Source organism: Notolepis coatsorum, assembly GCF_963971535.1.
Source record: "Notolepis coatsorum genome assembly, chromosome: 14".
NCBI classification, from domain to species: domain Eukaryota; kingdom Metazoa; phylum Chordata; class Actinopteri; order Aulopiformes; family Paralepididae; genus Notolepis; species Notolepis coatsorum.
In genome coordinates, this window is record NC_140178.1 from 75,868,016 (window position 1) to 75,885,779 (window position 17,764).

The following is a 17,764-nucleotide window of genomic DNA, read 5'->3' on the forward strand; positions in this document are numbered from 1 at the left end:
GATCTCGGAACGGGCCAGAACGGAACGAAATAGAAACGAATAGGGTGAGTGAGAAAGGGCCCTTAGTATTACCCTGATTAGCTTGTTTTGTGAAGTCTGTAGTTTTATTTTCTGACTTTTGGGGGCACTGTTGTACCAGGAGCCACACGCATAGTCATAGTGACACTGTATGAGTGCTCCAGCAAGAATCTTCATCGCTGACTGATCTAGAAAATGAGATATTCTGGCTAGGTATCTAGTCCTGTTATTGATCTTTGTAAGTGCTTGGTGAGCCATGCTTTCCCCTGATAAGCTGTTTTCCAGGACGCAACCAAGATATTTCACAGATGTTTTGTCTGTGAGAACAGTACTATCTCCTATTCTAATGTTAAAACCTGGCGATTTTCTGAGCCTGACCTTTGACCCGAATAGAATGGACTCAGTCTTCCCCACGTGGAGGGACAGCTTGTTGTAGCCTAGCCAGTCGCTAACCTTCTCTAGTTCTGCACTCAATGTCTGCTGAGGGTGAATGTGAGGTATATCGTGTAAATAACTTTTGATTGATCGCAAGACTACACTGTAAATTTTTTTATAATAATAAGTTACCAGAATTTAAAAATATTTAGTTCAGTTACTGTGCATTAAGGTTTTCAGTTTTCAATCCATAATAAGTTAACAGAAAAATAAGTACACAACCACATTATTTCAACCTAATAAAACAATGTTTATTGTCATTGTTTTAAGAACACAAGTTGACTTGGTAGTACTCGCATTTAGAGTTAAAAAAAATGGCTTAACATGTGCAATGTTATAGAAAAATAAATAATAAAATGTGTTGATTAATCCCACTGGTCACAATTAGGGATGGGTACCTTTCACATTTGAACCGATACCGGTACCTGTGAATCGATACCGGTACCCAACGGTACCTTTTTTCGGTACTTTAGTCTCAAGAAATTTAATTTACCTACCTCAGTCGTAAAAAGAAAAATCCAAACTTCAAATAACTACAATTTCGACAGTTTTCGGCTTGTCATTGCTTTGTTGTTGAATCAAGTCAAATCCTAGGTAAGCATATATTGTGCGTGTGAACGTTGACATGAAAATAAAAAAGGAAAACAATTAAAAAAAAGTAAAAAAGATAAAACAATAAAAAATATTTTTTATTCGGTTTCTCACATGATTCGATACTCGGTAGTACCGACGTGTTTCGGTTCGGTGCCTCACAAGTACCGAATTCGGTACCCATCCCTAGTCACAATGGTGACCGTAATAATGTTTTTGTTATAAGGCTCTGCAAATGTTACTGAATGATGTAGCAATGTATTTCCAGCTAAATTTAAATAATAAACAAATAAAGGGTCTCAATTAAATATGTGGTAGTAAAAATAACCTGTGGGAGGATTTCAACAAGTTAAATGTGACAACAGTGCAAAATATTTCACTATATTTCAAAGCAAAAAAAAAAAAAAAAAAAAAAAAATATATATATATATATATATATATATAATTCTTGATTTAAAAAAAAAAAAATTTATGCTGCCCCCTGTGCCTATGAAAATGCCCACGCGTGCCTAGGGTTGCCTACCCCTGGTCTAGCATATCTGCATTGTGCGTGCAGTGTATGAATGACGTACACTAAAGCTAACTCCTCTTGTAGTTCAATGGGTCATTCCTGGCTATTGGTGACTTTTCAATGTGCTAACCTTTGGGGGGGAAATCATGTTTTTTGAATTATATCAGGTAAATAACATGTTTAACCTTCAGGTACTTGTATTGGTAGAGCTCAAGCACTTAAATAATAATAATTATGGGTGGATTGTTCAGCCATCTACCGTGAGAGAGTTCCACCCTGTTAGGGACATATTATCCATGTCTCACATTCTTCAATTTTGTTTCAGATAAGGATGACAAGATTTCAGGTAATTGGGTAAGTAATGTATAGGATGCTTTGTATTATGTTCCAGGCATTCTATTGTCTTAATAACTGTAATTAATTGCAATACTTCAATCCATTTAAGGTTTTGGTTACATTAATCTATCTGCCTGTCTCTGTCTCTCTCTGTCTACAGTGTCCAGATAGATTCCTCAACGTATCTCCATGTTGCTATATCTAATTGCACCAACCTTTTGTTTAGTGCTTGAGGCTCTTCAATCAGGCAAAGTACCTGACTGTCAACATACCAGCTGAGATCGCTGTGAGACATTTTGGCCATTTTGAGTTGTAGCACCAACTGAAGCTGACAGGGAAACATGTCAGTGCAAGATGCACGAGAACCTGCAGTCCATGTCTACTAGCCTTTTCAGTAGTTGGCTTCTGTCCACTAAAGATGTAGAGAAGATGGCAGATACCATCATCTGCGATCCCAATGTGAAGGATTGTGCCTATGGTGTTTGTGGAGAGTGCCAATTCACTGTTGTTTCTTTGGTTAGGCCTGTGACAACAGATCCTATTGGTCTCACTCTGTGATCTACTGAGGTCAATAAAGATGAAAACATTTCTGTTGTGACAGTCAAAATAGATGATGCTGACAGAGGATAAAGCAGTAGACCAGTTCCAAGATCGGATGGCAAGATTTCTGCAACATCCGGTGGCAATACAGGGCTTACAGGGAGCTGAGGGAGAAACTTGCGGAAAACAAATGCCTTATTCATGTTGACTTCAGTGAGAATTATGGCTGCAAGTATACTAATGAGGTTAATTCTGTCCACTTTGGGGGATCCCATCAGCAAGTCACCCTCCACACTGCATAGCTGTCAACCATCCCGTTTTCCCCGTGATTGTCGCGTATTTCAAGTTTTCAACCTTCCTTCCCGCCAGCCATCCCGTAACGCTGCTACTTCCGGACCAGGCCCCCCTCAGTGATGCACTCACTGCCCCCTGATATCTGACTCTGGCCTTCTTGGTTACCTACAATCCCCTTATTTAACTCACCAATCACTTCCTCCCACCTCAGACCCTCCATACCCAAGTGCAGAATTGCCACTTTAACTACCAACTTGATCCTTTCCGTTCTACTCTTAACCAACGCTGTCATTAGTAGTAATAGTAACTAGTATTAGTAGTAATAGTATTACCCATTCAATATGCACATGACAGAAAATATTATATGCCATATAATATTTTCTGTCATGTGCATATTGAATGGGTAATACTATTACTACTAATACTAGCCTTATGCACCGTATGACACTGTGAATATATTTTTCAGTTAGTTAGATTCTAACTAACTGAAAAATATATTCACAGTATTCACAGTGTCATAAGGTGCATAAGTGCAACAAGGTGCAAAATAATCTCGCGGTCTACTTGAAACCAGCGCGCAATCTACCTGGGCACGACTGCCCTACTTTATACTATATTATTGTCATTTGTTTAATGTAAAGTCAGTCTTACATTGGCACTGCTTTAACGTTGCATTACCCATAATCCATTGCTGTATTAGACGTGCCAGTATAACTTTTGTAATATGAATGAAGAGCAAATGTAAAGTTAATCAATACATAATGAAACAATATCTTTATCTATATCACATGTCAAAACTACTTTAATAAAAGAACATTTCCGTTTTTCATTTCTACTCATTCATCCAAAACAAGACAGCAATTCTACTTCTGCATGCATCGGGAGAATTGAGCTCATAGCACAGATTTGGAGTTGATAGAATGGACATTGCTGTTCTTAGGAAATGTTGCACATGGTGGAAATAATGGAAATTAACATTTCTAACATTAACATTTAGTGTATGTTTAAAGTTGATACATTGAGGCATGGTAGAATTTCACTTTATATTACAGCAGTATCCGTTTTTAACGTTACAATTAGTGTCTGACACTATAGACACATGTTAAAAGTCAAAGTCAACTTTGTCATTTTCCAATTTGTGCAAGACATACAGAAAAACTCAATTACGTGCCCCCTTTCCCACGGTGTATATAGAAAGAGACAATAAACACAAAAGTAACATAGGACACAATATACAACACACAGGACTATGTACAATATAAACAGTGCTTACAATTAAATTAATGAATGAATTAACTAAGAGGTAAAAGAGAACTTAGTGTAAATATTCTTTAATTTGTGTCAACGTTATAAAAATTGTATTCAACAAATGAATTATGATACACCACAATGTGCCTTTTCTATCTATGCGCAGTGTAGACAATATATATATATATATATAATATACATACGAGGGGGAGGAGACTACATTGAGAGGGGGCGGGGCGAAATATCCTGTTTTTTTAAATCCCAATGTTGACAGCTATGCCACACTGGTGTTCTGTACACATCCCCTCAGTCCCCTCCCCTCTGAGCTTTTGTTCCATCTCCCGTTCTCGGAGGCACGACCCATAGGCCATCTGGGCCCACCTGTACCCGGTGTTGGATTTTACCTTTACCTTTTGTTTAGTACTTGAGGCTCTTCAATCAGGCGCAGTACCTGACTGTCAACATACCAGCTGAGATCTCTGCGAGGCCAAGGCCAGAAGAATTTGTTGACACCATTTCGATGCCGTAGGTGAAAACAACATCCAGGTGAACTGCATGTTGTCAACATATTCTTCTGGCCTTGGCCTCACAGAGATCTCAGCTCGTATGTTGACAGTTAGGTACTGCGCCTGATTGAAGAGCCTCAAGCACTAAACAAAAGGTTGGTGCAATTAGATATAGCAACATGGAGATACGTTGAGGAATCTATCTGGACAGTGTAGACAGACAGACAGAGACAGGCAGAGAGATTAATGTAACGAAAACCTTAAATGGATTGAAGTGTATACTTACCTAAAATGTAGACACGTATAGCAATGAATTACAGTTAAGACAATAGAATGCCTGAAACATAATACAAAGTATCCTATACTTACCCAATTACCTGAAAACTTGTCATACTTACCTGAAACAATGTGAGACAGACAGACGGAGAGAAAGAGACAGAGGATTATTATAATGCAAATCTTATAGACTTTTTCAGATTGACAATATAAACATTCTAAATGGCCCCATTTGTGTTTCCTATTGCAATGTTTGATAATACAGTATCTGACAGGAAGTAAACATGACAAAGCTGGTCCCCTAGCAATGGAATTCGAATGAAAGGGTATATAGACAACACTATAATAATGATCAAATTACTGTGTAATGTATATTTACACAAGAGGGTGATCAATTGATACATGATCACGGTGTGATGCGGCAGGACAGAGGTATAAAGCCAAATAATGCTTTATAACCAATTTATTTAAAAAAAAATTATAACGTGTTGCATTATATACATAATGTCAAATACAGTTTACATGACAATTTGATATGTATCAGCATTTATATATATTTCCTTACATTTTGTAATAGATTTTCCACCCTGTTAGGTGCATGTTCCACGCTGTTAGGTTCCCCCCTAACAGGGTGGACAATTTTCAACCAAATTAGCCATTGCTCTGTGAAACAAAACCTAGCTAGCTAACTCTCCAGACTTAAACAATACTTTAGTATATATCAAACACGTTTAACGTTTTTTTTTTTTATGTGGTTTACTTTACTCATAATTTTGCCTAACAGGGTGTACATTTAAGAGTAGGACATACAAACACCATAAAACTTGCAATAAAAGCAACAGATCGTTGGTGCCCCCCTCACTTTGCTTCTTTGAATTTTCGTCAAATGAGTGATTCCACTTCCTGAATGTTGGTTCATGGGAATTGTAGTTCTCTTTTATTCAGAAGGCTAAAACCCACAAACGAACAGGGTGGAACGCAATTTTGGGGACACAGTAAATTCAATAAAAAATATAAATAACAAATTTATCCATTTATATATATTTATAATAAGAGAGATTTTAACTTGAACTATATGATAATAAAGGCATATTTCAACTTATTTATCATTATATTGCAAATGTTTCTAATTGAAACTGAACATTTGCTTTGGGGACATTGTAAAAAGGGGTGTATGTGCCTACAATTTTTATTTAAAATAATATATATAGTACATGCATTAATGCATTGTGTTAATATTCTAAAGAGGACCTCAATCTCAATCAATCAATAAAAGCCTTTCATTATAACAGTGATTCCTTTTAAGTAAGATATAACAGGTTATATCCTGAGGACGGAAAAGTCACCAAATAGCCAGGAATGACCCAGTTATACTAATGCTCTTCAAGGATGAAAAATGATCATCCTTACAATTTGATGTACCACCTCCTTATCTGTGTTTCATCTATCCTCTCGCCTCTATCTCCCACGTCCCCCTCTCTCCTGTCCCTCTTCCCCTCCCTCTCCTGTGTCCCAGCAGAATGGAGAGGTGGACCCTGCTGTCAAAGCCCTGGAGGCCCGGCAGGATGAGATCATGCGGAAGCTGTATGAGCTGAAGGCGGCCGTGGATGGCCTGGCCAAGACGGTGAACAGCCCTGATGCCGACCTGGACCTGACGGTCTGCAGCAGCCTGTCCTCCTCACACAGCCCCGGCTCCACAACCTTCAGAGGCACAGCGGACTTGGACACACTGCTGGGCAAGGTGGGAGACGAGAGATGCACTCTGACTGGCCACCTTCCAGAGGTTCCCACTGCTTCATAGTTTATCTGTGGTGGTGGTGTCTGGCCAGTGTGCATTAGATAACATGTAGTCTGCAGTGGAAAATACTCTACATATCTCACAAGAGGCACTGGTGATATGTTATTGTGTCAGCATTGGGAAATCTATTTGTGGCCGCCACAAATAAATCTATGTATGGGAAACGCTGCTTTCCCAGTCATCCACTACATCCTATTATTCTGCAGCGAGACATGACTGGCTAGATTCCTAGACATGATAGAACATGGCTAGATTCATAGACATGATAAAACATGGCTAGATTCACAGACATGATAGAACATGGCTAGATTCATAGACATGATAGAACATGGCTAGATTCATAGACATGATAGAACATGGCTAGATTCACGGACATGATAGAACTTGGCTAGATTCACAGACATGATAGAACATGGCTAGATTCATAGACATGATAGAACATGGCTAGATTCATAGACATGATAAAACATGGCTAGATTCACAGACATGATAGAACATGGCTAGATTCATAGACATGATAGAACATGGCTAGATTCACGGACATGATAGAACTTGGCTAGATTCACAGACATGATAAAACATGGCTAGATTCATATGAATGGAAGGGATGCAGACCACTAGCCTAGCTTAAAACTCCGGGAGACGTGATTTTGCCCAACAGCTAGTAGGGGTGTAACGGTACACATATCCGTACCAAACCGTTTCAGTACTGGACCTTCAGTTCAGTACTCGCTGTGTACAGAACGAATGCAACGGTACGTTAACCACTAACGGAACGCATGTGCATAACTTTTTTGTGTGTGCAGAATTCTATTAAAAACTCCAAATTCACCCCTTCCCAAAATATAACCTGCGCAAAGGGCCAGATGTTGTTCGTTCAGCCCACGCACAACACTGAGATTACCTGTAATTTAGCATAGCCTCATAGTGTGTCGAACACACACACACACACCCTCTCTCTCTCTGTGCGTGAGGTGGGATTGGTGCTATATTGAGAAGGGGCTGTCTCTCGGAGATCAAATTAATCATAGTTTACGGCATATAGAACGGACATTCATACACAGCAACGCGACTCCAAACAAGGTGTGATAAACATGAAACGATATCTTTTCCTTGACATGAAACGGGACCGGCATGACACTTCTTTCTCTATTCAATAACGTTTTATCCGTTTTTTATAAAGTGCTAAAACAGAAAAGTAGGCTACTTACATTCTTGACGCTAGAACTCCCAAAATAGCGTTAGCATAAAAAAAAAGGTAGGCCAGCTGTAGTTTACATAGCTTGCATGAAACTGTCTCGAGGTTCCACAAGTTAATCAAAATCTGAAGTATTTCCAGCCGTGGCTTGAGATTGTATCTGTGTTGTGCTTCTACTGTATAAACACACTGTAATAACAGGAAACTCATCAGGAAACTGGACTTGATATTGTTATCAATTTACAATTTAGTCATTTATCTGACAATTGGCCGGGTTTCAGCTGTCCTGTCCTGTTATCGTCGTCACTCACCTGTCCATGTCTCTGTCCCCGTCGCCAGGACCTCGGTGCCCTGCGAGACATAGTCATCAACGCCAACCCGGAGCGGCCACCCCTCGCCCTGCTGGTGCTCCACGGGCTGCTGTGTCAGCGCTACCGGGTGCTGTCCACCGTCCACGTCCACTCCTCGGTGTCCAGTGTGCCCCCACAGCTGCTGTCCTGCCTGGGCCCGCGCCATGCCGACAGCTACCTCCGCCAGGGCTTCCAGCTAGGCTTTACCCTCATATGGAAAGATGGTGAGGAGGGGGAGGGGTGTGTGTGTGTGTGTGTGTGTGTGGGGGGGGGGAGGGGGCGAATAATCTGGTTTAAATTATTTCCCACGATCATGAAAACAAGATAATAGAGATAAAACGATTATCACGCCACATGCCGTGTTGCTCTCAATTTGTACTGTGTTGTAAATGCAGCGCACCCTTCCTTCAAAGCGGTGTGCCCCCCCCCAAGCCCAAACAGTAGTTTCAGCTCATGTTGAGAGGGAGGAGGGAGCCATGGCACGTTTCTCCAGTTATTTTGAAATGTCTTTGGTAACTTGATGACAGAAAGGCAGCCCTGGTAACAGAGCCTAGGGTGTAGGCAATGGATTTAGAGTTCAGAGTTTATATGGTATGGCGGGGGGGCTCAGGGAAAGAAGCTGTTCCTGAGTCTGCTTGACTTGGAGCGGAGGTTCCTGTAGTGTCTCCCGGAGGGGAGGAGGGCAAACAATTCACGATTGGGATAAGAGGTGTCCTGGACAATGCTGCATGCCTTCCTCAGATACCGTTTGTGATGGATAGACTCAATTGCAGGGAGTGATGTACCGGTGATGCGTTGGGTGGTTTTCACTAGGGATGCACCGATCCGACTTTTTCACCTAACGCCTGGGCTTTGGGTTCAATTAATAAACTATATGCCTCACTGTGTGGAAGAGACTGGGATCATTCTTTTGTGCAAGGCAACATCAGGCTTGACTTAAAACATTACTTTCCTAACTTAGTGAAACAAAATGTAACATTAACACATAGATATAAATGTACTGAATTGTTATTTATTATTATATTATATTATATGAAAATTAAAACAAATATTTAATTGTCTCCGATACCCGATCTAGCCATTTTAGTCATATCGGGGCCGATATCCGATATCAATATCGGATCGGTGCATGCCTAGTTTTCACCATCCTCTGCAGTGCTCTCCTGTCTGAGGCAGTGCAGTTGCCACGTGTGATGCTGTGGTGAGGATGCTTTCTTGGGTGCACTGGTAAAAGTTCACCAGAATCTGAGGAGACTTTCCTCAGTCTCCTCAGGAAGAAGAGGCGCTGTTGAGCCATCTTGACCAGTGTTGAGGGTCCACCACCGTTGTGTCGTCTGCAAACTTAACACATCCTGCGCCAAGAACGAGTTACGCCGTTTTTGCCCGCCATGTGTTGAACGCTGTTTTTGGGATCAATATTTCATTTTTTCGCCATGGCATTCATAATTCATCCAGCCAACCTCCGGACTCCAGCGGGACCCTGTATGAGATTGCAACGCCTCAATACAGCCGCCTGGTGGATGGTCGGGCGAGTTACACTCTCGCCAAAACCGGAAGTGCCGACTGGTGCGTCGAGGAAATCCCTCCGGCAGTGATATCTTGTTACGTGGCTCCAGACAAACACTATAGTGCATTTGGATCGCTTTCTAAACTTAATAATCAATATGATTTCGGCATTTATTGCGCCATACAAACCGGAAATGGGTGTAGGAGATCGGTGTCAAATTATTGGGATCTTTTTCCTCTAGTCTCACCGGCGAATGGTAAGAGGACAGTAACGTTATTTTCAGCCCGATTGTTTATTCATTTCACTGCAAACCATCTGATCAATATTTCAACCCATACTAAATAAAGCCGTTACTGACGATCAGGGAATTATAAACGCCCCCCCCCCCCCCCCCCCCCTTTCCTTCACGCATGATGAACATGCCCATGTCCATCCCATTGCCGTTGTGTCCTTGGGCAAGACACTTAACCTACTTGCCTCGTATGAATGTGTATGCATGTGAATGAATGTTGGTGGTGGTCGGAGGGGCCGTAGGCGATGATTATTCGCCACGCTTCCGTGAGTCTAGCTCTGGCTGCAATTGTAGCTTACCACCACCGGTATGACTGTGTATGAACGAATAATGGACTCTGTGAAGCGCTCTGAGTCAGAGAAGAGCGCTATATAAATCCAATCCATTATTATTATTATTATTATTATTATTATTATTATGAAGCATAATGTATACCGATCATATACATTTGAATTTTTTAATATAGCGTGTATAGGAAAGAAACGCCAATCGATAATCTATCATATGCTTCAGGGCCTATAACTACTGTTTTTGGAATTACAGCAGAAAAGATTAAAAACATACTTATATTCTAGAAGGTATTAACACAACAATGTATGAATGAAAAAATATAACGTTCCCACATCCTGAATGATAGATAATCGATGTTGAATGGGCCATAGTAATGTCAATATAGCAATACAATTAAAAAAGTTATAGCCCTGCAAAGAAGGTAAACATCTCCATAGGCTTTCAACGGTGGCAGACTGGGTATATTGATGGATATAACCCATGGCGCCCAATGTGTTAATAATGGTGTTGGTGCCATGTACAGGAGTGCAGTCGTGGGTGAAGAGGGAGTAGATAATGGTGTTGGTGCCATGTACAGGAGTGCAGTCGTGGGTGAAGAGGGAGTAGATAATGGTGTTGGTGCCATGTACAGGAGTGCAGTCGTGGGTGAAGAGGGAGTAGATAATGGTGTTGGTGCCATGTACAGGAGTGCAGTCGTGGGTGAAGAGGGAGTAGATAATGGTGTTGGTGCCATGTACAGGAGTGCAGTCGTGGGTGAAGAGGGAGTAGATAATGGTGTTGGTGCCATGTACAGGAGTGCAGTCGTGGGGGAAGAGGGAGTAGATAATGGTGTTGGTGCCATGTACAGGAGTGCAGTCGTGGGTGAAGAGGGAGCAGATAATGGTGTTGGTGCCATGTACAGGAGTGCAGTCGTGGGGGAAGAGGGAGTAGATAATGGTGTTGGTGCCATGTACAGGAGTGCAGTCGTGGGGGAAGAGGGAGTAGATAATGGTGTTGGTGCCATGTACAGGAGTGCAGTCGTGGGGGAAGAGGGAGTAGATAATGGTGTTGGTGCCATGTACAGGAGTGCAGTCGTGGGTGAAGAGGGAGTAGATAATGGTGTTGGTGCCATGTACAGGAGTGCAGTCGTGGGGGAAGAGGGAGCAGATAATGGTGTTGGTGCCATGTACAGGAGTGCAGTCGTGGGGGAAGAGGGAGTAGATAATGGTGTTGGTGCCATGTACAGGAGTGCAGTCGTGGGGGAAGAGGGAGCAGATAATGGTGTTGGTGCCATGTACAGGAGTGCAGTCGTGGGTGAAGAGGGAGTAGATAATGGTGTTGGTGCCATGTACAGGAGTGCAGTCGTGGGGGAAGAGGGAGTAGAGAAGGGGGCTCAGCACAGCATGCATCTTTGCGGGATGCTTGTGTTCATGGTGAGTGCATAGGGGGTGAGATTGTCTATCCTTACAAACCGGGGTCTGTTAAGAGATGTGGTCTGATTGTCACAGGTGGGGGACGGGAACAGCTTTGTATGCATCCATAATGTTGGAGTAAACATGGTCTAAAACTTTGTCTCCTCTGGTCGGGCACGAAACATGTTTACAGACTTTAGGTTGGAGTGATTTAAAATCTCCTGCAACAATAAAGGCTGCCTCTGGGTATGAGTTCTGTTGTAGCTTTTTTTTACGGGGTAGCATGTTCACCCACCACTTACTTACTTAGGCCTTTAAATTCCCAAAGGAACATAGGCCATCGATGAAGCTCCTCCATCCTCTCCGGTCTTGTGCCCTCCGCTCCAGATCTTGCCAGGACAGCCTTTCTTTCTTCATCTCCTGTTCTGTGGTTCTTCTCCAGGACACAATAGAAATTCAAATCCGGAGGAGGAAGTGGAAGTGGATAGGTCACACACTCGGAAGAAAGAAATCATGTTCACCCACCACAGTCTCACAAAATCCTGTGGGAAACACTGGTGGTGATGTGTGTGCACCAATTTTTTTTTTTTACATAAATGCCATGCACAAACCTCCACCTCTTTTTTCCGGAGCCTTCAGCTGTTCTGTCCACCCTGCAGAGATTGTGGCCTGGTAGCTCACCCTCAAGAATCCTGCTATTAAGCCAGCCAGCTACGTTGCAATCCCCTCAGTCCTCCCGCGCGTACCCCTCAGTCCTCCCGCGCGTACCCCTCAGTCCTCCCGCGCGTACCCCTCAGTCCTCCCGCACGTACCCCTCAGTCCTCCCGCACGTACCCCTCAGTCCTCCCGCTTGCAATCATGGAGGCGGAAAGCTCGCGCTATGATGATATTCCCCGGTGTCCGAGAAATCTCGTTGGGGAGCTGAAGATCACAGATGACGTTGACTGATTGTTGTAATCCATTGTCCAAAAGATATTGTTGGTTGTATGATATGAAAGCAAGACTGTTCTGGGTGAGGACTTTAAACAAGTAGGTATATTTCCGCTAATTTTCAATAACTGGACAGATGCCTAGCCTTGCATAGTTGATGTGCCACCATCTTGGATCTATATAGCCATCTTGGGTCTATATACAGCACTGTCCATCACGGCCCACTTTAAGCATGAATTTCCCCCAAGATTGTAACGTTAACTTTGTAGCCAAGGCCTGTGTCAATCTCGTGACAACAACAATAAGACGTCGGGTCAGAATTTTTCAAAAATAAAAGCTGCAACATATGCGTCTTTTCAGCTTTTTTTTTGACAATAATATATATATATTTTTTTTTAAGCAATATCGTCAATTGGGGAATCTCAATATTGCCCAAGCCTAATTGTGTTTTCAATGTCAAAATAATCGTGATTATGCTTTTTGCCATAATCGAGCAGCTATAGTGTGTGTTGTAAACAGGAGAGAAATGAGAGGGAGAGAAGGTGAGGTGGGGCGTGTAGGTAAGCGGGAGTGCCTAACAGATTTTTGCCACTCATCTGTCTTTGGCCTAGTGCCTGTGACCGCAGCACAGCAGTGGTGCCAGATATCCATCTTCTAGCTTGTTGTGACTTTTTGATAGTAATATAATTTGAACAGCTTGAAATATCATTTATTATTGTAGCAAAAGGTGTGTAATCGAATTGGCATAAATATGTTCTATAATAGCCTTAATGGAGATTCACGTTAAATTGTTTATCATATTGTTTAGAATAAACTTACATTATAGGCTATATTCTGTAACGCACCATTTTTGCCCCCAGTGGGAAGTCGGTTGAGCGCAGGCATAGGCCCCACGCTCCAATGCTAATTAGAGTGCCACCTGTAAAAGGGTGTGTTTGATCCTTCGGGAGAAGTGACAGTTTTGTTTGTTAGAATAGAAGCCATGCCTCGCTGCTGCTCTGCCTAGAGAACCTGTAAAGGGAAAACCAAATTAAACTAAATGGATTTGAGAACTACATTTCTGCCTCCTGGTCGTGAATGAAACATGAAGAACAAAAACTGTGAAATATGAATAATCATATGTGTTTTAATAAGAAGAGGATCTTGAACAGTTTATTGTGCAAACATAGCTCAGCCTCAAGGCTTTTCCTTTGTTCTAACAACAATTCTAGAGACTGAGACTGAGCAGTGGTTAACTATTAGCTAGGCTGGACAAGATATGTCTCCTAAAGTGTCTAAACGGAAGTACAGGCTACAGGCGTTCTGGTTTCGACAAAACAATTATAGAAACGTGTGACGTGCACAATATTTCCTCGTTTAAGCCACTGCAACGGCTTTGCCTGAAGAATTGACTACATACACGTGAATACTTTCCCTAAGGGGTTTGTACTTCGCGTTCGGTTTGCGCGATCTGATTGGCCACTGACGTTTCTGGTCATGTGACATGTGCGCCAATCGTGTGACGGCAAGTTTGGCACCTATTTCCGGTTCTAACAGCCTGCAAACTACCTAACGCCTAGTTTATCACTGGTTAAGCTTAGGCGACTCTTTCGAAGTTGGTTAAGGTTAGAGTTTGGAATCAGGGCTGGTGTTCTATCACCCTGCTCTAAGACAAACTATAACCTTAACCAACTTCGAAAGAGTGCCTAAGCTTAACCGGCGAAAGAACTTGCCGTCACACGATTGGCGCACATGTCACATGACCAGAAACGTCAGTGGCCAATCAGATCGCGCAAAAGTACAACCCCCTTAGGGAAAGTATTCACGCGACCGGGACGTTCTAGCTTGTTTGCGACAGGATTCGGGAAAAGTTTGGTCCGTTCGGAGGCAGCTTCCAGGGGAAGTACATACACCGGAAATTCTACCCCATAGACACTTTTGGCAGTAGTTCTTTACCAGGCTTTATCTCACGGAGATAGAACTGGGAACAAGGTTAACTATTAGCTAACTGTTGTGTCTGTAAGAGACTGTAGGAAGAGGCCGGTAATTATTATTATTATTATTTTTTTTTTTAAACACACATAGGAAGAGGCCGGTAATTATGAAGTGAAGAATCGTGTGTCGTATTTCTATTGGGGATGGGCATGATTATTCAAGTAGTCTAAATGGCTGTTAAAAAATAATAATTAAGAGATAATATAGAAATTAATGATGCGTGGCAAGTAGGGCTGCATGATTTTGGGAAATAATCTAATTGCGACTTTTCTGACATTGCGATTGCGATTAAATTCGCGATTATAATAATAATATTTTTTAAGCAGTCCCACAGAGGTTTATTGTAAAATGCGGCTTGCATCTGGCCTACGCACTGGGTCTGTTCGGGACACCGAGCCTGAAAATGTTTATTTTTACCTGGGAATCGATACCGGTACCCAACGGTACCTTTTTTCTGTACTTTACTCTCCCTCTCTGAAGTCTAAACTTCACAACACACAATCTAAAACCCCTTACCTCCCTCTCCCAAACCGTTCCTACAACAATAACAACAACTTGCAAAGGAGATCTTGTATCTCAATGGGACTTCCTGGTTAAAAAAATTATAATAATAAAAAATACCAGGTGTCCCACTTTTGGTTGTACTGTCCCACCATTTGACCGAATGTCCCGCGTCCCACATATTGAGAGGATGTCCCTCTTTTCGAAGCAAAAAAAAAACATTGGTCTAAAAGCCCCTCCCTACAGTAAACGTAGCAAGCCGCATCCTGTCCACACACATTTCTCTGCTCGTGACGCTACCTCATATCGCAGATCCGATTGGTTTTAGTACCGGTAATTTAGCGCGCTGTCAAAATGTAGCGCGCTGTCAACGTTTAGCGAGCTGTCAAAAAAGAAAACACAACATTACAAGCGAACTATGAATCAAGATGGAAAGCAGTAAAAAGAAACGGACTTGCAGTTACAACCAAGATTGGCAAACGACACATACCTGGGTGAGGCCGATGTCAGGCAATCCTCAGGGAGCTTTCTGTGTTTTGTGTCATAGTTTGTTTTCAATTGCTCATGGAGGAGAATACGACTTGAAGCGCCACAGTGGACGTGAGTCTCGCATGAAAGTGGCTCACCAAAAAGAAACATCCAGATCTATGGATATGTTTCTTCTTAAACCAAAAAATGATAGTCAGACGGACAAGGTCACTGCAGCGGAGATAACCAGCGTCCCGTCTATCACACTGTACAACACTCCCATTCATACAGGTCAGCCGACTGTGGTAGCAAGCTAGCTCCTGTCATTTGGCCAGACTCAGATATTGCAAAAGAAATATCGTGTGGTCGTACAAAAGCTACATCCATAGTTATTCTAATAGAGAAACACAATTTATTTGTATTATTATTTTTGTTCCCTAGTGTTCCCTAGTTCTGTGTTAACAGGGAATATCGAACACAAGACATTCCTGTCAAGTGATCAAGTTTGAATATTTAAAACAGATGTTAGGTGGTAACAAGCCGGCTGCCAGTGCCAAGATGAATGTGGAGAGATATAATTCTGTATTTAATTTGTATTTATTTTGATTTAACCTTTATCTATTCGGTGAAGACCAGTTATTCTAATTATTTTACATTATCTATCTGTCCCACCAAAATCTTACTGTTGTCCTGCTTTTGGACTTTTTGCATCTGGTCACCCTAGTACCGACCAGTAGGAGTCGCAGTTTACAACGACCAGGACACATACCCCACCGGCTTCCCACCCGCTAACACTGCCAATGGTGTTAGTAGGGACGACTGACCAAGCCGGAGGTACCGCTGACAGCTGGATTCGATTCCAGAGTCTCTGCGGTGGTAGGCGAGTGCTTAGTCCCCAGCCGCCGGCCAGTTACCATTTGTAATGATTACATTACCTTCACTCTTGTCTGCAGCAGGTCTCTCTGCTCATGGAACATATCGATAGTATATAAACACTGGTTCAATTTGGAAATGCACAAACACAAACCACTGTTTTTATGTTTTAGATACAACTGTCCAACAAATGTTTCATGGTAATGTTAAGTGTACTATCCATGCAACAACTTGCATGGGATTTCAGAGCGAGTTGTCTCTTTCATTGGCACAAACAAGCATTTTTGGTAGAAGTAAATAAAAAAGAATTGAGCACCCTCAAAAAGTTCACCCTCAAGTTCAGTTGAAATGGCGAGTGCTGTAGTAATCAGCAACTCGCCCATCCCTAGTTTATAACACAGTGATGCATGGACAGTAGGGTTGGGTATTGTTTTGTGCCAATTACCGATACTTTAAAATGATGCCAAAGACCAAAATAAACACTGAAATTCCAATTTAAAGCACATTTTTGTGAACAAAAATTACATCTAGAATAGGCTGCCAGTCTTTTAAAATAGTCATGCTTTATTCTTTTTAATATTCAAATTGTATCAACTTTTTAATGCTCTATACTAGCCTATTACTAGTACGTATTGGCTTATGCCGATACTATCAGTTGTTATGCATGTTCTGTCCACTAGAGGGCATTCCATTCAAAGCTATTGCTTTGTTGTAACATTGCCAATAAACATTTGGAATTACCAACAGGTGATGGCTTTCTTGCCAAGTAATAATTAAGCACAACATTAATAATGTTAACTTGGATGGATTCATTGCCCATGGACACAGTTGGGTATCTAATGCACATTACTCGGACACAATATGAAACTTCTAGAAGGAATGTCTAGAATATTTAAAATATGGCTCCACTAGACTGCTTACAGTATTTATAGTGTAATCAATTAACTTGTTGTTGTACTTTAACCATTGAGACCTTTGCTAGGCAGGTTGGTCACTGGCAGTCTTTATATCGTCACTCACCTGTCTTTCTTCTGTTACAAAAAGGTGGGGGGGTTAGAGTCATACAGCAAGACAGGGTGGAGAAAGAGAGATGCTCTAACAGACAGTCTAGCTAGACAGATGTTGATACTGGGATGGACAATGTACATGTGGTATGTCCTCCGTATACATGCTTCATTCACAAAATAGATTTTATTAAGTTTGAACTCTTATTTGATGCCTTACTCGGATCAATTAGGGGATGCAGTACCATATATATATATATATATATATATATATATATATATATATATATATATATATATATATATATATATATATATATGCATGCATACAGTACCATTATTATCAGAAACCACATCAGTATTTACCGCCATCTGTCTAATGATCTGCTGGGCAGATGTTGGCAAACACATATTGGCTGATGATGGTGTGTT

General features: G+C 41.7%; 1 protein-coding gene across 2 annotated transcripts in view; it reads left to right on the top strand.

Annotated features, from left to right (window-relative positions):
* aimp2 (aminoacyl tRNA synthetase complex interacting multifunctional protein 2) overlaps positions 1-17,764 on the top strand; it is a 34,222-nt gene that overhangs the window by 11,986 nt on the left and 4,472 nt on the right. For both annotated transcript variants that reach the window (XM_084329416.1, XM_084329417.1), the window contains exons 2-3: positions 6,275-6,496; positions 8,091-8,325. In XM_084329416.1, the coding sequence (XP_084185542.1) occupies positions 6,275-6,496; positions 8,091-8,325 (457 nt within the window). The remainder of the gene's footprint in view (positions 1-6,274; positions 6,497-8,090; positions 8,326-17,764) is intronic.